At 54.7% G+C, this 25,844-nt stretch overlaps 1 protein-coding gene across 4 annotated transcripts in view; it reads right to left on the bottom strand.

Moving 5' to 3' along the window:
- Positions 1-25,102, bottom strand: part of LOC133079396 (soluble calcium-activated nucleotidase 1) — a 34,410-nt gene extending 9,308 nt beyond the window's left edge. Inside the window, exons 1-4 of one of the 4 annotated variants that reach the window (XM_061174803.1) lie at positions 25,006-25,102; positions 13,975-14,627; positions 11,923-12,126; positions 8,785-11,066 (exon numbers count right to left, since the gene is read on the bottom strand). In XM_061174803.1, the coding sequence (XP_061030786.1) occupies positions 10,696-11,066; positions 11,923-12,126; positions 13,975-14,605 (1,206 nt within the window). In that variant the 5' untranslated portion in view covers positions 14,606-14,627; positions 25,006-25,102 and the 3' untranslated portion in view covers positions 8,785-10,695. Of the gene's footprint in view, positions 1-1,319; positions 1,461-8,784; positions 11,067-11,922; positions 12,127-13,925; positions 13,931-13,974; positions 14,628-15,129; positions 15,181-25,005 lie in introns of those variants that run through there. The other 3 variants (XM_061174804.1, XM_061174805.1, XM_061174802.1) reach the window with 3 other exon arrangements.
- Between the last annotated feature and the right edge of the window lie 742 nt (positions 25,103-25,844).

The following is a 25,844-nucleotide window of genomic DNA, read 5'->3' as shown; positions in this document are numbered from 1 at the left end:
GCAGTGAGAGAGCTTGGGCTGGGCGCGTCCGGCGGGGAGGAGAGGGGTCAGGGCTGAGGCCCAGGCCTCTGACTGTGCAGCCGGGTGTGGGTGGGGAGAGGCTGGGGGGAGGGGCACAGGATGAGAGGACCTCTGAGGTCAGTGTCCCCAGGGAGCAGAGGCTCGAAGAGGCGGGGGACCACTGAGGCCACACAGCCAGCCCTGGGCAGGCAGGGAGGGGGGCCCCAGGTCTCCCCACTTTGCCTGGACGTCTTGGCTCCGTGCAGTTGTCACTGCTCACTTTTCCCCTTCACCCCCATCCTGCCGCTCACTTGCCTCCCTCCCCTCCTGTCCGCACAAGGGGGTGGTCACTGCAACACCCACACTCACCCCTGGGGCCCAGGGATGTGGCCTCTCTTGCGGCTGCCCCTCAAGTCAGGGCCTGGTGACCTCGGGGCGGCGCCCCGGGCCTGCGTTAACCAGACCCCCGGGGGCTCCCAGGCATGAAGGCCTGTTAACCATCATTGAACGGCATCCCGGGACCAGGACCGTTCACACCACCGGCTCGTGGGATCCTGACCACGAGCCTGAGAAATGCTTCGTTGACCCCACCTTATAAGTGAAGGGGCTGAAGCCCAGAGGGGTAGCCGGCTCGGCTCACACAGCTGGGGAGCCGTGGGTGGTGTGTGGGGGGGTGGTGTGCCCTCTCTTCATTACACTGACCTCAGCAGATGGCCAAGGGGCTAGGATGACCAACTGCCCAGTGCACTGGGGCCTGTCCCGGCTTTAGCACGGGAAGTCCTGTGTCCTGGGACATGCCCTCGGTCCCAGGCACACGGGGATGGCTGGTCACCCTCTGCGCTCCCCGGACAGTGGCAGCCACCAGCTTTGCTCATCCTGAAACAGGAACTCAGGGCCTCAGACAAAGGGCCATTTAGGCACTTGGCAAGTGGTATGCACATGTCACAGTACTTCAGGTGGCCGTGACCACCCGTTTTTGCCTGACTCATTCGGGAAGTGGGACAGAGCTTATGCAGACAGGAAAAAGGTGCTCTTCCTTTGGGCAGGTTTAGCCTGGGCTGAAAAGCACTGATCAGAGAGAGCACCTTGGCTGAATTCCGAGCCTGCTTGCCCCTTGGGCTGGTGTCCTTGTGTGCCAGTGAACAACCTGCCCAACTGTACACAGAGACCCTTTGGACATGGGAGCAGCAGTGATGGTCCCTGGATTCAGGAGAAGCACCAGATCCCCATCTGGGTACAAGCAGGGAGACTTGGCCCCCATGAGATTACATGGTATAGAGAGAGGGACACCCACCTGAGAGCAAGAGGCACAAGCTTACCTGCCCGAGACAACTACTGATGGTTGTCCTAAAGCCTCCCACCTGCAGGATCCCTCTGCAGACCAATCTTCAACCCAGAAAACGCTTCCAGTACAGAGCGTGGTCAGGCTGGTCTCAGGAAATGCTTCAGAAAGCTCAGTCTAGTTTCGATTTCTAGAAACCACCTGACACTGTTTTCTTCTGGGGTTGGTTGCTGCCAAGGCTTCCTGCACCACCCCAATCCCCCTCGGTGCTGACTGGGGCGGTGGGGATGGCAGCGGCCCAAGGCGGCAGTCTGGCTGATTTTGTAACCAGAGCAAGGCGGCTGACAGCCACATTTGAATATCAACACTCTTCCGAGCTGGACCAGTGCCAGGCCCGGGCGCTGGGGGAGGGGAAAGGAGGGGCAGTAGGGGATAACGGTCAGAAGAGCAGAGGGTGGGCATGGACCGGCAGGGTGTGCATCCGGGGAGTGTGGGCTCTTTCCCCGCACACCCTGAGCCGTTTCCTGGGTCTCACACGTTGCCAGCAGAGGGGACACCGCCCAGGGGGCTGCTCGCTCAGCTCTCAGCACTTGACAAGCCTGACCTGAATGTTGCACCGTGCTGGGGCGGGGGCAGAACCTCTGGAGTGGACGTAAATTGTTCTGCCCGCCTCATGCCCACTCCCTTGCCTTTCCTCTGACAGAGAGCCAGCACCTTGATTTTCCCCTGGGGAAGCACCCCCGTCTTTCCCTCCAGGTTGTGTGGCTCCTCTGGGGCTGACCTGGGCCTGGCGGGTGGGAGACAGATGGTGTCAGGGAGGCGCCGTGATCCCAGCCGGCCCAGGGAGTCAGCTTCAGACTCCTGGAACGGGACCCTGCAGGGAGCAGGCGGCCTGGGGATGCTGATGTCCGTGGTGCCCCAGACTGTGCCTTGAGGAAAGCCCAGCTGAGGATGCAGGTGAGGGAAGAGCTGAGAGACGGAGGAACCTCGGTCCTGATGCTACGGCTTGAGCACCTGCGTCCAGCTGGCCTGAAGTCAAGGCCAAGCCCTGGCTTCAAGGTTAAATGAGGCAATCGATCTCTTCTATTTCTGTCACTTGCATCCCAGGTTCTGGACAAGAGTTGTCCCCTTGGAATGTCCCCAGGTCTCTCTAACCCAGTGGCTGTCGACCTGGTTGGCACATGGGAATCACCCAGGAGTTTCACAAACTCCCAAGGCCCAGACCCATTGAATCACAATCTCTGGGGTGGGGACAGGCATTGGCATTAAAGCCTTGCAGGTGGTTCCCATGTGCAGCCGGGGTTGAGAACCACTGGGGGAGACAGAGTTTCCCTGGCAGCCCTGCGTCCAAGAGAGTGAGCCCCCAGGTCAACCATTCAATGACTATTTGCCCGAGATGTGAGGTCTGAGGGGGCTACCGGCTCATCTAATCCCCTCCAAAGGAACCGTAACACGCCGTCCAGCTGAAGGAGCCTCAGTGCTGGCGGACACAGAAACCCCAGCACTGTCACTTCTAGCGTCCATCGGTACTTGCAGCAATAAGTGGCCAGTCAAGGTCAGGAGTGCATAGGAAGTCCTTTGGGAGGCACTGGTGGCAACGTCGAAAAACCCAAGTTGCCGAATCTTTAGCCCCTGAGTCCTTTCCTGCTGGAAAGTCCTTTGTGTGCAGGTGGTAAAATGTCAGACTGAGGATGTTCCAGACATGGAACCAAAGCACGGGTGTCTGTTCCCCCCCGGCTCTCAGGGTCTCTCCAGCCTTAGGCCCACAGAGGGAACAAGAACAGGAACTGAGACCATCTGCTCCAGAGAGGAGTGGCTCAGCTCTGATAAGGAGACCAACCGAAAGCCCCGACACTGTGGATCATCGGGCCAGTGGTGACATTGTAGACCCCGCTGCTGTAAACAGGAAGCCACAGCCGAGACGTGGTGGCGAGCGTCCTGGGGGCTGTCAGAGACCAGAGCCCTTACGACGCCTGTAAGACATTCTTTGTGCCTCCTCTCCCGCCCTCCCACCAAACACGGAACGCTGCCTGTAACGCTAACCTCGAGGTAGCCGGCACTGCTGGAAACTTTAGACAGGACCCATTCAATCCTCCCAACCTCTACGGGAAGTAGCTGCTCTTATTAACTCTTTAATAGATGAGAAAACGGAAGTGCAGAGAGGGGAAACCCGACCAGCTACACAGCTGGGAACGGGAGAGCTGGGATTCCGACCCACACTTTTCTTTCTTTTTTAAAAAATTGGCTTGAGGGACTTCCCGGTTGGCGCAGTGGTTGGGAGTCCTCTTGCCCACGCAGGCAACATGGGTTTGGTCCCTGGTCCGGGAGGATCCCCCATGCCGCGGAGCGGCTGGGCCCGTGCGCCACAGCTACTGGGCCTGCGCTCTGGAGCCCGTGAGCCACAACTCCTGAGCCCGCGTGCTGCGGCTGCTGAAGCCCGCGCGCCTGGAGCCCGTGCTCCGCGGCGAGAGGGGCCGCCGCAATGAGAGGCCCGTGCACCGCAACGAGAAGTAGCCCCCGCTCGCCGCAACTAGAGAAAGCCCGCGCGCAGCAACAGAGACCCAACGCAGCCAAAAATAAATAAATTTACAGAAAGAAAAATTGGCTTGAGATCTAATAATTTACACACAATAAAGTGCATCGATTTAATGAGTTTTGTCAAATGTATACAGATGGTAACCATGACAATCATAATAGAGAAGACATTCTCATCATCCCCAAATGTTCTCTTATGCCTTTGCTGACAATCCCCTCTGCCAGCGCCCAACCCTGGCAGCCGGGGATCTGCTTACTGCCACTGCAGCTCTGCGTGTCCTAGAATTTCATATAAATGGAAACACACACTATATGACCTTTAACTTAGCACATGCTTTTGAGATGTCACTGGGAATATCAGTAATTGGTTCTTTTCTCGCGAGTAGTAGCCCACTGTGTGGACAGACCTCAACCTGTTTCTGCACTTATGCATTGATGGACATTTGGGTCACTCCCAGTTTTGGACTACACTCACCCCCCCACCGCCCCCTTATCCGAGGCTTTGCTTTCTGCAGTTTCAGTTATCCATGGTAAACTGCAGTCCAAAAATATTACATGGAAAATTCCAGAAATTAACAATTCGTGAGTTTTAAATTGTGCACTGTTCTGAGTAGCGTGATGAAATCTTGCGCGGTCCCGCCTGGGACGTGCATCATCCCGTCATCCAGTGTATCCCACCTGTTAGTAGCCGGCCTCGTTATCAGATCGATCATCCAGATATCACAGTGCTTGTGTTCAAGCAACTCTTATTTTACTTAATAATGGTCCCAGAGCACAAGAGTAGTATGCTGGCAGCTCGGATATTCTCTTACTGTGCCTAATTTATAAATTAAACTTTATCATAGGTAGGTATATATAGGAAAAGACAGTATATATGGGGTTTGATACTATCCACAGTTTCAGGCGTCCACTGGGGTGTTGGAGAGTATCCCCTGCGGATAAAGGCGGGGCTGCTGTATTACAAATAAAGCTGTTAGGAACCTTTGGAGACAAGTCTTTGTGTGAACATAAGTTTTTATTTCTTTTGTGTAGGGATAAGATTACTGGGTCGTATGGTAGGTGTATGTTTAACTTTTTAAGAAACTGTCAAACTGTTTTCCAAAGTGGCTGAACCATTTTGCAACCCTACTAGCAATTTCTATGATGGTTCTGGTAGCTTTAAATCCTCACCACTACTTGGTATTGCCAGTCTTTTCAGTTTTATCCATTCTGGTGGGTGTGTAGTGGAATCTTACTGTGGTTTTAATGACTCATGATGTGGAGTATCTTTTTTTTTTTTTTTAATTTATTTTTATATTTATTTTTGGCTGCGTTGGGTCTTCGTTTCCGTGCGAGGGCTTTCTCTGGTTGCGGCAAGCGGGGGCCACTCTTCATCGCGGTGTGCGGGCCTCTCACTATCGCGGCCTCTCTTGTTGCCGAGCACAGGCTCCAGACGCGCAGGCTCAGTAGTTGTGGCTCACGGGCCTAGTTGCTCCGCGGCATGTGGGATCTTCCCAGACCAGGGCTCGAACCCGTGTCCCCTGCATTGGCAGGCAGAGTCTCAACCTCTGCGCCACCAGGGAAGCCCGGAGCATCTTTTCACATGCTTGTCATTTATTCCTCCTCTTTGGTGAGGTGTATTTAAATCTTAAACACATTTTAAATTGGGTTGTCTTATCACTGAGTCGTATAAATTCTTTATATATTCTGGCTACGAGTCCTTTAGCGGATACACGACTTGCAAATTGTTTGGAATGAAAAACTTGCCTTTTCATTTCCTTAACAGTGTCTTCTGAAAAGCAAAGATTTTGAGTTTGGAAAAAGCTCAATTTTCCATTCTTTTGGTGTCACATCTAAGAAATCTTTGCTTAACCTAAACTCACAAAGATTTTCTACTGCATAGAAATTTATAGAATTTTGTAGTTTTAGCTCTTATATTTAGGTCTATTATCTAATGTGAGTTAATTTTGTGTATGGTGGGAGATAAGGGTTTCAGTCATTTATTTCCATATAGAATAGAGTTGTCCCACCACTACTTACGGAAAGACAATCTTTTTCCCACTGAATTACCCTGGCAGCTTTGTCAAAAATCAATTGACCACACACATATGGGTTTATTTCTGGACTCTCTTCTGTTCTACTGACTTTATATATCTATTCTTCTTATGGCACTAATACATTTTGATGACTTACAGCCTTACATTAAGGCTCGAAGTCAGATAGTATCAGTCCTTCAACTTTGTTTCCCTTCCTCAAAATTTGAGTCTTTCCACCCATGAAGACAGCATATTCTTTGATTTATTTGGGTCTTCTTTGATATCTTTCATCAGTGTTTTATAGTTTCAGCATATAGATTTTGCACATATTTTGTTAGATTTATATCTAACTATTTCATGTTTTCCGGTGCTATTATAAATGATGCTGTTTTAAAATTTTTCCATTTCCAACGGTTCACTGCAGCTGCACAGAAACAAAATTAATTTCTGTATGTGAACCGTGTATCCTTCAGCTCTGCTAAACTCAGCTGTTAGTTCTTTTTTGAAGAGTCCTTAGGGTCTTCCTATTTAGTTGATCTTGTTCTTGGTGAATAAAGACGGTTTTACTCTTTCTTTTCCAATCTAAAGACTTTTCTTTTTCTTGCCTAATTGCACTGTCTGGGACCTCGCATAGGACAGCGGGTGAATGAAAGTAATGAGCACAATGCCGGTTCCCTGGTTTGATCACTGAGCTGTGGTTATGTGAGAGGCTGTCACTGGACAAAACTACATGAAGGGAGCACAGCAACACTATTCAAGTTTGGTAACTTCTTTGTGGTTTAAAATGACTTTAAAATAAAAAGTTAAGTGGTGGGGGAAAAAAGTGGTGAAAGCTGACTTTCTTACCTTGTTCCCAGCCTTCTAAGGAAAGTCTCTCACCATGAAGTATGATGTTAGCTGCAGGTTTTTCACAGATGACATTTACCAGCTTAAAGAAGTTCCTTTTATTTCTAGTTTGCTAAGGGTTTCTTTGCTTATTTGTTTTTAAATCGTGAACGGGTACCGGATTTTGTCAAATGTTTTTTCTGTGTCTTTTGAGATTATCATACGTTTTTTCCTTTTTCGTCTGTTAATATGGTGAATTATGTGGATTTTAGAATATTAAACCAACCTTGCATTCCGGGAATAAATCACACTTTGTCATGAAGTATTTTCATTTTTATATGATGCTGTATTCAACTGGCTAAATTTTTGCCCAGGATTTTTGCCTCTATGTTCATGAGCGACACTGGTCTATATTTTTCTTTTATATTTGTCTGGTTTTGGTATCAGGGTAATGGTGCTCTCACAGAATGAGTTGGGAAGTGTTCCTAATTCCCAAAATCATGGAAGATTTTGTGTTGGCTCGTTATGATTTCTTCCTTAAATGTTTGGCGCAATTTACCAGTAAAGCCAGTTGCCCTTGGAATTTTCTTTGTGTGAAGGTATTTTATTTCCACTTTACCCAAATCTTTTAACAATTTTATTAAGGTATAATTTACCTTGGAATTTACCAATTTAAAGTGCACAAGAAGACAGGATTAACATTTGTAAAGAAACTGATCTCATTTTCTTTCACCCAGTTCTGAGACGACTTTGGGAAATTTCCTTTTGCTAGTGAATCGCAGGCGTGAGTGGCAGGTAGGCACGAGTCACTGCGAGTCCAGTGTACAGCGGTTACTTAAAGACACAGTCAAGAGCCGATTTTCCGTGCCTTCCTGCTCTGTGTGCAGCTAGCTCCTCATCCTGTTCCCGCCTCAGCCCCATGCGCTCTGGCTCCCTCCCGACCCCCCTGAAACTGTTCTCACAAGGATCGCCAAGAACACCACGTCTTCCTTGTTGCTCGGCCCGTGGACACGCTCAACCTTCTTACTTGACCTCCTGCAGAGTCTGACAGAAGGGACGAAGGAGGATGGGCACACTGCCACTTGACCCCATGCTCCCCTGGTGTCCTCCACCAGTGTAGGCCTCCCTTCCTCACCAGTCCCTTCCTTCCATGCGCCTGAGGCTTCTTCTTAGGACTTCTTAGGGCCCCGCGTGTCCTGCAGAACGATCTCATTCTTTCCTGCAGACTCATCAGACACCCTGATGACACCTGGACCAGTCTAGCCCTCTCGCCGGGGCCCACCTCACTACCAGTCTTCCAGCACCTCCAACAAAATGGGTGAGCAGGTGCTAAGGAAGAGACAGGTACTTTTCTACTCCCCTCTGTGAATGGATTCACTTACTGTTCACGACAGCTCTGTGAAGTAGCTCCATTATCATCGTCCTTTCACAGTTGAGGAAGTCGAAGGACAGAGAGGTTAGATGATCTACCCACGGTCGTACCGCTGGGAAGTGTCAGAGCCAGGACTGGAAGCCGGGAGTGACTCAGAGCCTATATATTGTTTCTTTAGGTAAGAAGTGGATTTATTCAGAGAGAAACACACCCCACAGACAGAGTGTGGGCCGTTTCAGAAGGCGAGGGTAGGCTCAGAGCCTATATTCTTTTTTTTTTTTTAGTATTTATTTATTCATTTCTTTGGCTGTGCCGGGTCTTAGTTGCGGCACGCGGCATCTTTGTTGCTGCATGCAGGATCTTAGTTGCGTTATGTAGGATCTAGTTCCCTGACCAGGGATCGAACCTGGGCCCCCTGCATTGGGAGCGTAGAGTCTTAAGCACTGGACCACCGGGGAAGTCCCAGAGCCTATATTCTTAACCACTCTGACCAAAAGAGCATCTTCAGACTTGGGGAAAAGTTGGACTGGATGATTTGGTTTCCAAAAAGTCTCCTCGTCTGCAAAGGTCCATGGGTCCCTATCCTGTGAACTCGCACAGCACATCAGCCGTCCTGCGTCAAGAAGGCTTCTGGCCTGTTCCTTGCCAGGACCCCCACTTCACCCCCACAGGGAGCGCAACCTTCGCTGAGCCCCCGTGTGAATCAGCTCTCACATCCCCTGGGGCAGCGCCAAAAGCCAACACAGACCAGGAGACAAAGAGAATACACTTTATTGTTTCCAAAACAATGGCTCCAGTAGGAAGGAATACAATCATTATGCTTACAGCAGCGAATACAGGGGGGAAAGGCTAGCTTTAAAATATTTGAAAATCACTGTGTGAAAATGGTGCTTCTGGGCACCTGAGTCTTGGATCTCAACTCAGTGACTGTCCCCAGTCCTCCAATCTTCCTAATTCCATCTTTGTATTTTTAATATCACACAGCCCTAATGTCATTCATGGATGTTTATCAAGGAGGTGTGTCAGGGAGCCCAGCTGGGCAGCCAGAAAAGACTTGGGCCTTCAGACTGTGTCCAGTGGGAGCTGAGTTCTAGAGAAACATGTCACGTTCCAAGGTTTGTTTTCTGTTCTTTTGCTATTTGTTTTACAGTGGAAGAAACAGACAACCGGCACAAGAATGAGGGATCCTTCCTGGGTTCCCTCCAAGCATCTGTATTAAAGTTTCAAAGTGGGAAAAGTCTGTGAGACAGGGGGTCCACACAGTAACAGCCAGAGCCTAAAACACGGCCCTTCCCGGCCATCACGAACCCTACATTCTCCTGAGGGGTGAGGTAGCTTCTGGGCGAGGGGCGCCGTGGGCTGATGGCAACGGCCCTTCTAGGCTCTGGTTCTGGCTGACCTCTGTCCCAAACCCTCCGCCTTTACCCTGGAGCGTGGAGAAGAGGCCACAGGTACTGAGACACACCAAGGTTTCTGTGAAGAGTTTCCAGGAAGAAGAGGCTGAGGAGAAATAAAAGGCTAGGACAGAAACCACAGGGCCAGGCAGGCCTCGTCCACAGCCTCCAGGGTAAGGGAGCCCCAGTGCCTGGGGCAGGGTGTAGGCTCGCCAGAACCCAGGGCCCCACTTGACTCAGGAAATACAAATTCAAGTCATTCATGGAAGTCTTTAAAAGGAATGGCAATTTCTGATAATTGCTAGAAAACAGCAATGTATCCTTATCCTTATCTTTGTATCCTTTGACCAAGGACTTAGAAACGCTTGAAAACTTGCCTGACCAACTGTAACTGCTTAATTACCATTTCCTTCACTGCTGGGAATGAATTTGTTAACTACAAGACTTTGTTCTGGTAAGATTTGCCAATTCCATTTTATAAGAAAGGAAATTACTTTAATTAATATAAGTTAATAATGAAAACTTCAAAGTGCTACACAGCCGCAGAATTTTCCTGAAGGCAGAAAACGGGGTCGGTCACTTGAATGGAGAAGTTTGATGGGGGGGCAGATGGTGGGCCTGCGTCCCCTCTTGCAGCACTTTGGGCACCTGCAGCGTTCCCGGAGGCCTGCCCTCGCTCTCACAGCCCTGTGATGTCCTGTAGTGTAAACAGGTTCTTTTCCAGGGGTCTGGAGGGGTGGGTTTAATGCCCGAGGTTCACGAGGAAGGAAGAGAAGGGGGCGGCCCAGGAGCACCTAACTGGCAGGCCTGCTTCAGACTCACTGTTGTGTTCCCAGAGGGGGCACAGTGCTTGACACACAGTAGGAGCTCAAGAAATATTTATTGAACAAAAGAAGAAATGGAGAGAAGAGAAAGGTAGGTCAGATGGAAGAAAGGGCTGAATCAGAGGATGGGCCCCAAATTAAGATGCCTGCAATGACTAGCTTATACCACCAGATGGCAGTGCAGGGAAATGTCCGGCCTGCAGCCCCAGGACCCCCGCCCCTTCCCCTCGGAGAAGCCACATCTCAGGCCGGGACTGAGCTCCCAATTCTGGAAATCTCTAAACCAGGCATACACCTCAGAGTTCCGAGGGGAAAAAAAAAAAAAAAAAAAAGCAAAACTAAACATCACATAAAAGTGCAGTCCTCGGGTTTTTATAAAATTTGAGTCTTGACGTAGCTTAAAACCGTCCACCCCCCAGCCTTGCTCATTGTCTTGATTTTTCCCAGTTTAAATGAACTCTATGCCCTCATACTTCACACTCCCGATCTTGGTCTCGGGCAGGAGGAAGCGTCCGTCGAGCGTGAAGGCCATGATGTAGGTGGCGATCTGGCCGCTGTCCTCCTCGGACTTGAGGGCCACGATGATCTGGTCATCGGTGTTAGGGATGAACTTGAAGGAGGAGAAGCCGTGCGTGGGGACCACCTCCCCCACGTGCCGGACGGAGATGTCGCCGAAGTCCTGGGCGGCACTCAGCAGCAGGTTGGTGCCCCTGCGCTCGTCGTCCTTCTCGCTGTAGCGCTCGTGGCTGGCGCGGCGCGGCAGGAAGAACCAGCGCTGCAGTGTGTCGCTCCAGCAGGCAGACTCGTGGATGAGGTAGCCTGGGGACACACAGACCGGTCACCGCCCGCCCTCCCCAGAGCCAGGGCGGCCTCGCCCCTGCACGCAGACCCGCGAGCGGCCTGGCGCCGGAGCAGCATCTCCGTCATCTTTTCTTTAGGTTTCCATGTGCTTTTGTTCCCATCTGTCCAGAGTGATTGAGCCCAGGACAGCAGGACAGAGCCCGCGGGGCCGCGCTGAGTCTCGGCTGCGCCACCTCTCTGGCCACCCTTCCTCGCCGGCTTCCCCAGCGCTGCCGAGTAGCCGTGGCTGCGAGGTCTGTCTGTATTTCGCCTCCTTGGTGCTACTCAAGTGGCGGAAAGGAGAGCGCCAGGGGAAAAGGCACGAGGAACACGCAGGTCCGATCTGTGAAGATGGATCAGGGCGGGTGGGGAGAGGCTGCCTCGAAGCAGAAAAGTATGGGAAGTGGGCCTATCCAGGCGTGAAGCCATGTCCTCAGTCACATGCCCCAGGCCTAGAGGTGACCGGGCCGCTCTAAGCACCACCACTCCCCACTACAAACCAGGACTCTTGGAAACGAGGGCAAAGAAGCAAAGCTCTGTGCACCTGCTCCCACCACGTCAGATGTGAGGCCTGACCCCAGGGTGGCGGCCGGGAGGACGCTGTAGACGGGGCTGCTGTCTGAGCCGGCCGGGCTGTCTGTCTGGGTGAGTCGGGGTGAGAGAAAAAATGTCTCATTGGCCCCTGAGCCCAGTGGCCTGGTGGGAGCAACCGTCAGAGACAGCCGAATCGTCAAACAAGCAAGAAGCGAAGCCCATGCTCGGCAAGCAACACGTGGAGCCCGCATGCTCGCAGCCACCCATCTGCGCAGCGCCCGCTTGCGGGCCTGGCTCTCACCTGGCGGCCGGATCCCAGCCGCAGCCCGCAGGGCGTTGTAGCTGGACACCCAGTTCTCGTGGTCCACGCTGCCCCTGCAGCCCACCACCTTCACCCACTCCGGGTTCTCGTTCAGCACCTCCCCCGTGGTGGTGGTCCATTCCTTGCCCAGGCCGCCCACATACAGATGCTCGTCCTTCACAGCCAGCCACTCGGCTTTGAAGCCTGGGGACAGGGGGACAGGGAGACAGGGGGCGGGCCTGAGGCGACGGCCAGCCCTCTGCTGGCCTGGCTCCGTGTGTCTGGTCAGGCAAGAGCAGAGAGCCCTCTGGGTCCGCAGCCTTGGGTGTCAGAGGTCACTCGGGGCGGCGACAAGAGAGCAGAGGCCAGGCCAGCCTGCTGGGAGCTCCACCCCAGAGGGTAGGTGGTTGGGATCCTCTCCTTAGCGCTGACTCCACGGCGTTCACGGGGCGCAGACGGGTGCCACCTCTGCCTGCTGCCTCCCCCTTCTCTCTCCCGGCCCTCCGGAGCCCCCGCATCTTCCTCCCAAACTCACCCCAGAAACCTTGCTGGGACCACCTGCCTCACAACCCACGTGAACCCTCCTGCGCCCTGCACAGCCAGAAAGGCCCACCTTCCACTCACAAATCTCCGTGGACCCCAAGCTCCCTGTTTCTCGAGCTGTCAGCCCCGACTCAGACCACGCCCAATGCTAGGAAAGTGTAGGGAAGTGTCAGTCACACAGAACGCGCCTGCGGTCCTTGAGGCCACACCTGACACATCCCTGAGTCAACTATGTGCCAGCGGCCAGAGCTAAGTGGGGCTTGGCATGGGGGCTCACGGTAGCCACGCCAGACAGTGTGTTTGTTTTCTTAGACGGATTTACTTACTATGAGCCTAGTTTTGAAAAGCTGTGTGGGTGCTTCGTTCTTCTAGCATATTCTCACCTGTTCCTACACCGTGTTCTAAATTGTGCTTGCTTCCCAAATGTTTTGCAAACCTCCTGCCAGCCCGAGGAGCTGGGGCTGCAACCCTCCCTGCAAGATGCTTCTCTGCAGGTGGCTCTGGATGACGGACCACAGGGCAACCCTGAGCTCCCTTTATCCCGTTTTCCTCCCGATCCAAGGGGCAAACAGAACTACTGGATGATGGTGCCCTACACGCCCTGACAGCCTGAGGCAGGAAGCGGACAACAAATGTTTTCAATAAAACGGTGGCTGAGACAGTCCTGCCAACCTGCCCAGCCTTGGGCAAACATGGGAGAGATTTTTTATCACCAGGAGAGGAAGAGGAAGAGGGGGAGGGGGAGGGGGAGGGCCTGGCAGCGGGCCCAGTGAGTTAATGTGATTCCTCCTTTGACCTCAGGTGCCTGCCGTGGAGTTCGGCCTTCTAGAAGGTGCGGACCCACCCGAGGGCACAGGCACGCACAGAAGTTGGTGTCAACTCTCCTGCCGCCCTGTCCGAAGGCTCTGGGCACGCAGGCTCCCTCTCGCAGCTCTCCTATCCGCCTGCTGGCAAACAGCAGAGCAGTGGGGCACAGCCGATGCCAGAGGTCAGATTCCACTCAAGGGGTGGGGGGCGGTCACTGCTGCTCACACAGACCCTCCTTCTGCTGGGCTTTCAGAAACGAGACGTTTGCTTTTTAATAAAGTCTTGGTTCAAAATGAGAAAATCTGACGCCCCAGCTTTAAAGGTGAGGCATGTGGAGGGTGCAGTCCCAGCGTGCTCTCAAGATGCCGTTGAGGACGCAGAAAGGGGCTGGTTCCTGGGGGCAGTGAGAGCAGCAGCGGCGGAGCCCAGCCCTCCTCCTGAGAGGCCCCGCCTCCCCCGCAGGCCCCCAGCAGAAGCTCGCACTCCTGGACGCAGCTTTGGTCTGAGGTCTCGGAGGCTTCCGCTCACGCTCTGGGGGCCGCAGGTCAGAGGCAGGGAGGAGACTAGATCTCCCTGACGACCCCTCCCTTCGGACCCGTGACTGCTTCACTGCACACGTGTGCAAACCAAGCCAGCTGGGGGTGACCCAGGACCTGTCCTCTAGCACCGCAACGAGCCCAGGGGACAGATGGCCCGACTGACCTTTCCCCACGGTTCCGTCACCGTCGGACAGGATCACCCAGGGCACGGCCTTGGAGCCTTCGATCTGGTAGACAACGCCTGTCCGGTCATCCACGGAGTAGAGCTTCCCATTGAAGACAATCAGATCCGACAGCTCCATGCCCCGCCCCTTTTCCGCCAGGTGGGACTCCAGGACCTCACGGCCTTGGTCCCACTCCACGGCCACCCTGTCCCCACTGTCCGACAGGGTCAGATAGCCCTTCTTCAGGTAACTGACCCAGGTGTTTTCCTCTTGGGCCCTTGACTCCGTGTCCAGGTCGGCAATGACAGCGATTCTGTACCGAGTCCCGCCCGGTGTCCTCTGGGGGGCTGACAGGGGGTAGGTGTCATTGTACCGGTCAGCGGGTGTCTGGCCGAGCCTCCAGTTGTGGGCATTGGGCACGGGGGGCCGGCCAGGAGGAGGGCGGTGGGCGTAGAGCAGCCAGAGGACGGCGGCACCCACGAAGGAGGGCAGGATCACCTTCCAGCGGGGGCGGAAGCGGGGGTCTGCGGCCTTGGTCATGGACGCCAGCACGGGAAGGCCCCCCACGCTGATCCGGAGGGAGTGCATAGACTCATTCCATTCCAGGGGGTCGGAGGGCTGGACGGGCATCAGACTGAAGGGCAGGCGGGACCTGCAACCCAGGGGGAAAGGAGAGAGGTCAGCGACCTGCCAGGCACAGCGCTTCCCACTTATGTGAGGGCACACGGTCTGAGGCCGCCTCAACCAGGGTAAACAGCACTGCCGCGACTCTGTGCCATTACTACTTCCTTGGCTTAAGTAAATCCCGACTCTAGCAGTATCTGTGTTTACTCTTATTCAGCAAGAAGAAAAGTCTTTCCAAAGCAATATTATTCCATCTCCTCTATCCCAGCTTGCAAGACAGAAAGCTCAGTGAGAGAAGGTTCCGTGTAGGCTGGTGCTTTGCAATCTTGCGGGAGGGGCAGCACGTGCTAGGGGGTGGGTGGGGGTCGGGCAGGACAGGGTAACAGAGAGAGTACAGGTCTGTATTTTCATCCAAGGTCACCTCAGCCGAGAAGCCCTCCCTGATGGCTCTGCTCCCGACGGCACCCTCCATCCCCTTCCTTGGCATCTGTCACCACCTGACATCATGTTATAGTTATCAGTTTGTTCACCTGTGTCCCCAGCTCCTAGAACAGTGCACAGCGCAGACGCGTGCTCACTGAGTGAGCTTTTACTTCCTCCTGGGTTAGGTTTCTGTAATATTCAAATATAAGTATAAAACACATTCAGTCCAAACAAAAATAGTTCTGGTTTTGGCAACCTCCGTCCCCTGGCGTCTTTCTGTAATGCAAATGGCTGAGGGACCAGAGTCTGACGGGCCCTCGCCGCCTGGAGCCCAGCGAGTCAGCTCCGAGGACAGCGTGGCTCGCCACGGCCCATTCCCTGGGCGCAGCTCGAGGCACAGCTCCAGAGCTGGTTGTAGCGGCCAGGAACAGCAGCTCTTGTCCCCAGCACAGACCACGCAGCTCAGCGAGGCCACAGCGGCACCAGGCCGGCGCTGTCTCCGGGGCGGAATCAGCAGAACGCCAGCCCTCGGCCGCTCGGCCTTCAGCTGTAACTCAGTAGGTCTCAGCCTGAGAAACTTCCCTCGGGCCATGGAGCATTTCTGCCTCGGCCCCCAAAACAACCAACAGCGTGACTTTCCGTGCAGATGCTCCTCCCTCCACCAGGCAGCAGCTGGGAAGCGTGTGGGGGCTCACGGGGATTTGGCGGCTCTGTGCCACCCCCCACCCTTTGCCCCCAAATGCAGAGCATGCGGCCCCGCTCCTAGGATGGAAAATCACGGCAACAGGTCCACATGGAAACCAGGCCTTCCCCTTCCCTTGCTTTTTGGACATTCTTAGGTTTCGGCCGCAAGGTCAAGTGCAGAAAAGTGACTTCTAAGGAGGAAGCAAGATGCGTGGGGCCCTGCAGAAAGGCCTCGGAGTCTTCCTCTCCTTCCCTGGGCACTGGCCCCCGGCTCCCCTCCTGGGAGAGGGCTCCCTCCTCCCCCAGGAATCAGCCCCCCAAGTTGCCATGGAGCTGCAAGCTGGTCGCTGAGGACTCCGCGGGAGAAACAGGAGTCCCAGCCCCTCCTCTGGTCTCGCCAAACCCAGGCTTCAAAAGCACAGCCAGGCCAAAGCTGCCCTGTGTTCACGTCCAGCCCAGTGTCACCACTGAGCTCTCAATTCCTGCATCTCACCTCCTAGTCAGAATTCTGCCTGGATTTCTAACATGCATTCGCTCACAAATCCTCCCCCCCAGGAACAGAGGTGGTGCTGGAGGACGGCCATAATTGCAGTTGCCCTGGTCAAAACTTTCATCGAAACCTTGGGAGATGGAACTTTCTACCTGAACATACTTCGACAGTAAGTTATGAACCACCACCACCTCGAAAAGCCTAGGCACAGCCCTGGTTCCCCTCCTCCGCAGCACCTGCTCCGCCAGCAGGCGTTAGCAATCCAGCCACCCGTCTCCTCCCCGTCGGCTCCCATCTGCTCCCACGGCCCCTTCTCACCACCACCACACAGGCCGCCCTCCAGGCCCTGCTGCCACTCCCCTCCCTGACAGCCACTGGTGCCCCACAGCCAGCGACACCTACTATTCAAGCCAGTCCCTCTGGCCACGTCATTCCCTGCTTCGTGAGCAAACCCTCGCTACTTACACGACCCCCGCCAGCCCTCAACCCTCCCCAGCGACTGGCGACGCCAGCCTCCCTTCTGTCCCGACGCACCAGCCCTCGTCCCCCAGACAGGGCTTGCCGTCCTCCCGCCCCGGCTCCTGTCTCTTGGCTGTCTCGCTTTCACCCCCTCAGAAGGACTTCCCTGCCCACCCTCTACCCCACAGCATCCAGTGCTGGAGTGAAAAATACACCCACTTCCTGAGCAGCCCCTCAGCGCCTTGCCCCTGAGCCCCACCTTAGTTACACGCAAGCCCATGGCCCTGGATCCAGCCCCTGATGGTCAAGCTGCCGGCGCAGTGGACACAGTGTCTGCCAGTGAAGGTGTGTCACCACTGTGATGTGCGTCCTCACTGCCCCCGGCCAACTCTCTCTCCATTCCTGAGTCACTATCCTCACTGTCACCAGTGATCTTGTCCCATCTCCTGCCCACTGGCTCCCAGCAGAGAATCTGAGGCCACCGTCAGCAGCCAGGGGCCAGTGGAGCCCGCCCGGCCACCCAGCCCTGGTCCGGGCGGAGGGCCTCCTCCCGCTGTTCAGGCTCAGTTCAGCCACGCCTGCCCTTCTGGTTCCTTCTCACAGTCTGTACTTGTCCAGATCTCCTATCCGAGTCACCGTTCCACCTCCAGATTACACTCTCAGGTACACTGAAAGCGCTCAGTATGTTAATGGATGAACGGTGAATCCATGAATCTACGAATGAATGGAGAGCCCGCCCCCACCCTGTGACACCTCTGTTCCTCCCCACCTCACCATCCTGGAACAGCATTCACTCTCCCGTCCATGCCAGGGTCTGCCCCTGCCCCCGAGATGACCCACCAACAGGCCTGCTCCTGGGGCCCAGCCCCGAGATCCCAGCCCGTAGGGTGTCTTGTTGCACCTCCTGCCGGCAGGCACGGGGATGTGAGTTGTGACCTGTCTGTGGTCCTCCTCCTGCCTGTCTCTTCTCAGCCCCCAAGGCTGGCTCCTTCCCTGCCACCCACCTCTTCTCCTGAATCCACACCTTCCGAGCCTGAATCTTCCCCCAGAATCCAGGCTAGGAGCCCAGCTGCCGAGCTTCCTGTGCCCGGAGCAGGTTCCCCTCAGGACTGTACTGCGGGCTGAGGGCACTCCCAGCCCTCAGGGGCCATCCTCAGTCAAAATCACTCGCTTCCTCACATCCAGGCAGGTGCCAGGTCCCCTCACCCGTCTGTACCCCAGCTCTGGATTCCCACCCCCACGGCCTCTGTCCTGGTCCTGTCTCACCTTGACCTCCTGATGACCCAGACCGTCCGGGTCCAACCTGAGTTCTGCCACTTACCGGCCGCATGACCTCAGACAAGTGCCCTGGCTTCTCTGGGCCTCCGTCTCTCCACGTGTGGACTGCGTATGTGACGTGCTGGCTTCCCAGCGCCACGGCCGCTGGCTCAGATGCTGTAGGCCTTGGCGCTGACTGCCTGCCGCTGGCTGGCTGCTTTGTTCCTCACTTTACTAGCACCTTCGCCCACCTGCTGGGGGGGTGCGGATTTGCAGGCAAAGCTGGGGTAGGTGCCGGCCCATCCCTGTAAGCACCAGGCACGGCTGCAGAGTCAGTGACCTGGACAGCCTGCAAAGCTGAGAATATCCACGTTCTTTCCCCCCCAGGAACAGATCCCCAGGCTAGACCCTCCCCAATCCATCCTCCACACAACTGACAGAAAGATTTTCCTAAAAAGTGAAACTGTACTAGCCCCCAATGCCTTCCTGCTAAAGGACAAGCTCCTTAGCCTGCAGGGAAAGCCTCATCGCCTGGCGTGTGCTCCCCACGCACAGCATGTTGTCTGCGATCCCACGATCCTGGTGCCGAAACCCTGCACGGGATGCCTTCTGCACCCGGCCACACGGAACCACCTAGAAGTCCCTGGCTGCCCCATGAGAGTCATGCCTCCGCTGTCCCTTCCCCCTCCTGCCCTGCGTCTATGGTGAAGTGCCCTTCCCCCACCAGGAAGCGTCCCTCCTGCGGGGGGGCTGACAGTGGTCCCAGCGGCACCCAGGCCGAATCCAAGAACCTGTGACTGTCCCCTTCTACGGCAACAGAGACTCTGCAGATGAGAGCAAGTCAAGGACCTTGCGGTGGGGAGATTATCCAGGTGGGCCACAAATGCGATGTGTCCTCACGGAAGGGAGACAGAGGGAGATTCGATGACTAAGAAGAGGACCACAGCCAAGAAATGCGGGGGACCCCCAGAAGCTGGAAAGAGGAGAGGACAGATTGCCCCCTGGCACCTTTGGCGGGAGCGTGGCCTTGCCCACACCATGATTTCAGCCCAGTGAAATGACATTCAAATGGACTTCTGGCCTCCAGAACTACGAGGGCACATGTGTTCTTTTCAGCCAACAAGTTTGTGGTGATCTCTCAGGGCAGCCCTAGAAACCAACGCACCCCCGATGTGCCTGCTGCGCCTCTGTGTGAGGCCTCTCTCTGGGCAGGGGCTCTGCCATCTGTCTGGCTGCGATCCGGTCCACAGCCTCCCCACTCGACTCTCAGCCCAGGAGCGAGGGGGCTCTGCTCAGTCAGGTTGGCTCCCAAGACCTAAGGACACCTGGGGTTCGATCACCTTTCGTTAAATAAACAATCATTCAACTGCTCTCAGTGACAGGAGAACTCAGGCTGCCTTCCAGAAAATTCCTTTAGCTTCACCACTGGATCAAAGCCCAACCTTGGTCTCCATCCCTCCTTTAGGATCCCAAGGAATTACTTTTATTTTGTGGAAAAGAAAGTTTACAATCACACGAGTTTTCACGCCATGCCATGGTCTGCTGGTTTATCACCTAAAACTGATGGTGAGCTGCCTGTGGTGTCTTGCTGCTGGAGGTCTGGTGCCAAGCGAGAGCTTGCATTTTCATTAAAAAACCAAACCAAACCAAACCACGAGAACCAAGAGAAACGAGCCAGTGCAGGTGAGAGGTGAAATGGACAAAGCCGTTCCCAGTAGGGCCCGGCTGAGGCTTCTCCCCCTGCCCACGTGCCTCCAAACACTAAGCAGTTCAAATGTCTGCTTCAGTGTAACAAGAAGTTTGTCAGTCCCACCACGTGCAGCATAATGGGCTGATTTTATATAACCCGGGAAACTGGAACCAAGTTGCTGCAGTAAAAAGTCACAGGCTCTTTGACCAGCCAGGCTCGCCTGTCCAGGGGGCCTGCAGCCAAGTCCTCTCCTGCTCAGAAACCCCAGGGGACTGCACCCCTGCTGGCTTCCTTCTCCATCGCCAGCCCCACTGCAACATCCACAGAAAGAAGTCGCTGGTTGTCAAGCGGCAACAACCATTCAGGAGGCTCGAGTCCTAATTTCCTTCCCGGTCCCCTCTCTTTAGGGTGGGTACCAAGAACGGCTCACTGACACTCATGCTTTTCCGGTTTCTGTCGAACCAAAACTTCCTTAGAAAACAGGCCTGAAACAGCCAGGTGTGGCATTGGGGTCTGTCCACTTGCCAGTGGGTTCCCAGGCCCAAGGAAGGCGGTACGACCTCTTCCTGCATGTCCGTCCAGGGTGACGCCACCTCCCCACCCCAGAAGCAGGAGCCCCTCCGAGGTCAGGTTACGGTTAAGAATGAGGACGGGCTCCGACACCCCTACCTCCACGGGCCATCCTTGGGCCTTTCGCCACTGGACTTAGCAGGGCTTAGACAAAAGCGGGCAGCAACTCTGGACACAGCTGAGGGCCTCTTTCTGTAGCTTCCTTTAGGAACAGGGGTGTGACAGGTGGCAGGGCAAATAGGTTTAACGACAGCTGCCAGGGCAAAACTCCTCCCCTTCAGGATCTAGGGAGGCAGGAAGCGACAGGAGGCCCCTCCCAGCTCCCGGTCGCCCAGAGTGGCGGCCACTCTCCTCCCAGCCTCTCACTCCTGCAGAGCAGCTGCCTTCCCTTCCCTGCCTCGGTCTCTGATTTGAACGGTCCCAGAGAGCGCAGCGGCATCCCGCTCTGCTCACTGCCCAAGGGCACTTCCTGGTTAGAAAGCTAACACATATATATGGAATCTAAGGGAAAAAAAAAAAAAAGGTCATGAAGAACCTAGTGGTAAGACGGGAATAAAGACACAGACCTACTAGAGAATGGACTTGAGGATATGGAGAGGGGGAAGGGTAAGCTGGGACAAAGTGAGAGAGTGGTATGGACATATATACACTACCGAATGTCAAATAGATAGCTAGTGGGAAGCAGCCGCATAGCAGCGGGAGATCAGCTAGGTGCTTTGTGACCACCTAGAGGGGTGGGAGAGGGAGGGTGGGAGGGAGGGAGATGCAAGAGGGAAGAGATATGGGAACATATGTACATGTATAACTGATTCACTTTGTTATAAAGCAGAAACTAACACACCATTGTAAAGCAATTATACTCCAATAAAGACGTTAAAAAAAAAAAAAGCTAATCCCATCGACATCACTGACTCTTCAGGGCAGCAAAGACAGAGGCCAAGGGCTTCAAAGCCGCAGCGAGACAGCATCTCAAAGGACGCGGATGATGTGTCTCAGCTCCTTGAGAATGTGACCTGATTCATGGCATTCTTCTGTTTTGGACTCGCCAAGGCTTACTATTTTGTACTTGAAAAGTCCATTTCAAATTTGGACAGGGTGGGCAGCAGAAGGAAACCAGGGAGGAAGGAAAAGGTCCCAGTAGTCCAATATGTCCTTTAGGGACTCCTGAGGTCAGGGCTGACTCTGGGTGCTACCTAACTCTGCACCTCCCCTGACTCCTCTCTTTCTCTGCAAACAGGCATTCACAACTGCTTACTGAATCCAGTTAAATACACTTGGAGATAACTTAGTTTTCAGCCCTCTGTCTTGTTTTGAAGTCACTACCCAAGAGGAGTGAATTCGTTTGCTGCTGCTGCTGTAACAAATCACCGCAGACTCAGCAGCTTAAACACCACAAACTTATTTTACAGTCTTGCAGGACAGAAGTCTGACGTGGGTCTCACTAAAATCAAGAGCTGTGTCCCCTCCTGAGGGGCTGGTGGAGAATCTGCTTCCTGGCCTTTTCCGGCTTCTCATGGCCGTCCACATTTCACGGCCCCCTCCTCCACCTTCAAAGCCGGCAATACTGCATCTCTCTAGCCTTCCTGCCATCATTTCCCTCTGAAGTTCTCCTGTCTCCCTCTTCCACTTTTAAAGACCCTGTGATTACACTGGGACCACCTGAATAATCCAGGATGACTTCCCTATTTAAAGGTTGCCGGTTAACAAGCTTAATTCTATCTGCTACCTTAAGCTCCCTTCGTCACGTGATATATTTGTAGATTCTGGGGGGTCAGGATGTGGACACCTTGGGGGGGGCATTATTCTGCCAACCACAAGGAGGGAGACAGGGAAAGAACCTCCGGCTCTTCCCAAGGGGCAGGGCCATTCACACACGGCTCTGTGTCTGGGGCAGGCGGCAGTGTCAAGATCATCCACAGTTTGCAGTTATCCCATCACAGTAGGGCTGCGTGAGCTTCAGTTGTATCGTTAATGTCATACTTGGAGAATTTTTAGCAAAAAGTTATCTTCCCAGTTGGAAGTGAGGTCCCAAACAAAACCACACATCACTGGGGTTGCTTCCCAGAGAGCCCACAGATATGGGGACACAATCACCCCACGATCGACCTGAATCAGGGCTTGCTCCCACAGTGGAGGTGCACCTGCAAGAACCCATCTTCTCCCCCACTCTTCTCAGTGGCCAGCGTCACTGGGATTCATTCAACCCTTGGGACCCCTTGGAGCCCTTCTGGGCGGGCTCCAACCTCACCCTCACTCTCACACCACCAGTAACCTTAGCTGTATCTGGTCTGGCCCCGTCTGCACACTGCTGTCTGGAGCCCTACTCCGGCCTCATTCCCCACGACCCATTCTGCCGGCAGAGCATGAATGGAAGTAGGGCTCTGCTTCAGAACCTGAAGCTGTGAGTTCCACTTAATGACTGGACTTACTACAGAGAAACAAGTAGGATTCAAAAAAAAAAAAAAAGGTAGAAAAAGAGAAAACCGAACATCTTCCCAAACAGATTTCTCTATTACCAGGATTTTTTCCTAATTGATCACCTTGGTCTAATGAAAAGGGAAATCAACATAAAAGTCCTTAAAGATCAATATGAAAGTTTTAGATTCCCCTAATGTTGGCATTTAATAAGATCTTTCCAGGAATCTCCACAGTCCAGAGTGTTACTGGAGGGAAAAGAATAATCACTGTCTTTTTTTTTTTTTTCCCAGTGTCCTAGGTACCATTCCACAAACATTTGAACAATAGAGAAATGGCTTCCTTATCATAGTGCAGAGCCATTTCAGGACTCTGGACCATACTCCCAGAGCTGAGATACTCTTGTTTTTGAAGGAGAAAACACTAGGGCATTTATCCACCTACCCCCCACACAGCTGCCATGAGGATGGCCACGTTGCTGCCTGGGAAGTCCCGAGACTCAGATGAAAGGGGCGTGTGTCTGCGGCAGCCTGCAAGTGCTCACCTCAAAGGCCACATTCAGGGAGTGGGGTGGACACAGCCGCTCCCCCTGCACCCTGGGTCCCTCCTCCCTGCCTCTGTGGCTCGGGAATGCCTGGCACATGCACAGGGTGCCGCCAGACTGGCATGTAAAAAATCCCTCCAGTACCAACGGCTTAAAGTCTATGACGCTGCTGTGGGCTATGAAAAAAAGGTGTGTACTACATTTGGTGAACATCTTCAGGGGGAAGATAGGAGACTTTCAGCTAACAGAAGGTATCAAACGATCAGATCATATGGTGGCACAAAGTATACTTGCACGCACGGGATTTCCTCCACCACCCTGTGACGTCACAGTGCCTTCTGTGAGCAGATGAGAAATTTGGATGAGAAAAAGAGTGAGAAGACAGAGAATCCTGTCCCCAGACCACTGCAGTGACCTTGTGACAGCTCCTGAACAAATCTACACTTCCCCTGAGTCCTCTCTCGAAGACACTCTCAGGACGCAGCCCCTACCAAGTGCAGAGGGAGGGGCTGGCCAGTCAGTGTGCCTCTCAGGCCGAATAGAGGGCTCATTGAGGCCGGCAGGGAGGGGTTCCCCGGGGAGGCTGCTGGCTGCTCTGGGAGGCGCCCCACCATGCCCACAGGCTCAGGCTGGGCTGTTCCACTGAGAGGCCTGTGGGGTGGGGTTGGGGGCTGGAGGAGGGCCCACAGCCTAATCCAGGAAGATCTTTCTCAAGCAAGCTCCTCAAAGGGAGAGGAGGGAGAGGCTGCAGAGACCTGCCCCCCCCCACCCCCGGCTCCTGAAGGACTGCAGCACTGGCTTCCTTTTCATGGACCCCCTGTGACCCCACGCTTTTGTCAAGTTTTGGTCCTTACACTGAAGAGCCAGCAAGATTCAGTCGACATCAGGAGATGCGCGCTCCCAAACCTACAATCTGTTGAGAACGTGGTAGGAAAAGATGTCAAGCACATACCCCGAGACACGCAGGCAAAATGGAGCAAGAGTGCTGAGGAACACTGGTCTCCTGGGGGACACTCAGGTGCCTGGGAAAAGATGTGCCTGGCAGACAGAAGGGTGAGCGCAGGTGTAGGTGCCTGCCAAGCCTAGGGACATGAGGGCAAGGGAAAGGCACCAAGCGACAAGGATGGGCAAGAGGTGCCTGTCCCAGGGATGGTGCCCATCCAGGCCAGATGGAGGCTGGGAGGAGGGGAGAGGGGAGGATGCACAGTTTGGGTGCAAAAGGAAGAAAAGTGCTGAAGAGAAGGAGAGGAAGGCCTGCTGGGGTGGGGAAGGCTGGCCTGCTGCAGGTATGACAAAGTGCCAGTCAGAGAGCGGAGGGCTCCCTAACCGGTTAGGAGAGGCCCTGCATAGGTCAGAGGAGCAGCAATGAAATCACAGGGGGCAGGAGAGGGTTGTTCTCAAAGATAGTTAAGCGTCAGGAAGGGAATGCATCCTTCAGGGTCAGAGGGGGTGATGTCCCACCCTAGTCAGAGCGGGGAGGTGTCCACAAGTCGGGGGTTGGGGCGGGGGGGGGTGTCTTGCAAGTCTGAGAAGAAGGATTCCTGCAGTCAGAAAGGGTAGGAGTCCTGCAGTCAGAGGGAGCAGGAGTCCCCCAGGTCAGAAGGGGTTGGAGTGCTGCCGTCAGACGGCGTAGGTATCTCATAAGTCAGAGGAGGGAGGTGTCCCGCAAGTCAGAGGAAATGAGTCTTACAAGTCAGAGGGAGGAGGTGTCCGCCACCAGTCGGGAGAAGAGGACAGTTTCTCAGAGTCAGAGGGAGGCGTCCCACCCCAGTCAGGGCGCAGAGGCCCCGCTCAGTCAGATGGGGAGGGAGCCTGCGGGGCCGGGGTCGGAGGCGGCGGCGGGCGGCGGCGGCCGCGGGCAGGCCGTCACTCACCCGGTGCTGGCTGGCTCCGGGGCCCGCGGGCAGCGGGGCCTCGCTGCTGGCAGTGCCGGGACCTAGCGAGCAGCCGACTTCCGCCCGGCGCGCTCGCCCCGCCTCCGGGCAACACGCTCCCGGCAGCCTCTGCTCTGCGGCTGCGCCCCGGCCGGAGGCCGAGCCGGCTGCTGGGAGTTGTAGTTTTTGCTGCTCAGCGAGAGAGTCCGGGAGGAGGAGCCGCCGGCCAGGGGATAGACCGGAGGGAGGGGCGCTGGAGTCTGCGCTGCCCACCCGCAGGCCATCTCTGCCGCGTTATTCCGGAACGTCGGCCAAGGCAAAATGGGAAGGGGGTGGGATGAAGGCTATGAAGAAGGGGTTATCATTCCTCGAGCTGAGATTATAGGACCTCTCGCCTGGAGGCAGAGAAGCGTGGGCCCCTTTCTGCCACCCTCATTCTCAGAGAGCCCCTCTCCTTGGCTCTTCTAATCGGCCACATCGGAATGTTGATCCGTTTCCAAAGCAAAGATCAGATCCACAGGCTGTACTGTACTGGGAAGTGGAGGGTCCTGGGGATGGGGTGGAGGTTTCGCTGCCACTGGTTGGCAATCAACGAATCCTCTCCCAAATCAGGGTCTCTGATTCATCTCGTTTTGCCAGTCTCCTCCCCAGCCCCCGAGCTGTTTTAATGGAAGTGTTAAAAGGTATCCTGGCCCTTCACCCCCACCAAGTCCTGCAATGTGCCTATTTTAGAAATCCTGAAAAAACCTGGTAGCAGTGGCGCGTCACCCAAGAGCTTGGCTAGGAGGGTGCCTCAGTGCCCTGCAGGTCTGCACCTGATTCAGCCTTTCGGTGCCTGC

Source organism: Eubalaena glacialis, chromosome 19 (assembly GCF_028564815.1).
Source record: "Eubalaena glacialis isolate mEubGla1 chromosome 19, mEubGla1.1.hap2.+ XY, whole genome shotgun sequence".
Classification (NCBI taxonomy): domain Eukaryota; kingdom Metazoa; phylum Chordata; class Mammalia; order Artiodactyla; family Balaenidae; genus Eubalaena; species Eubalaena glacialis.
The sequence above is the reverse complement of the archived record's forward strand: the minus strand, read 5'-3'. Positions and strand labels throughout refer to the sequence as shown.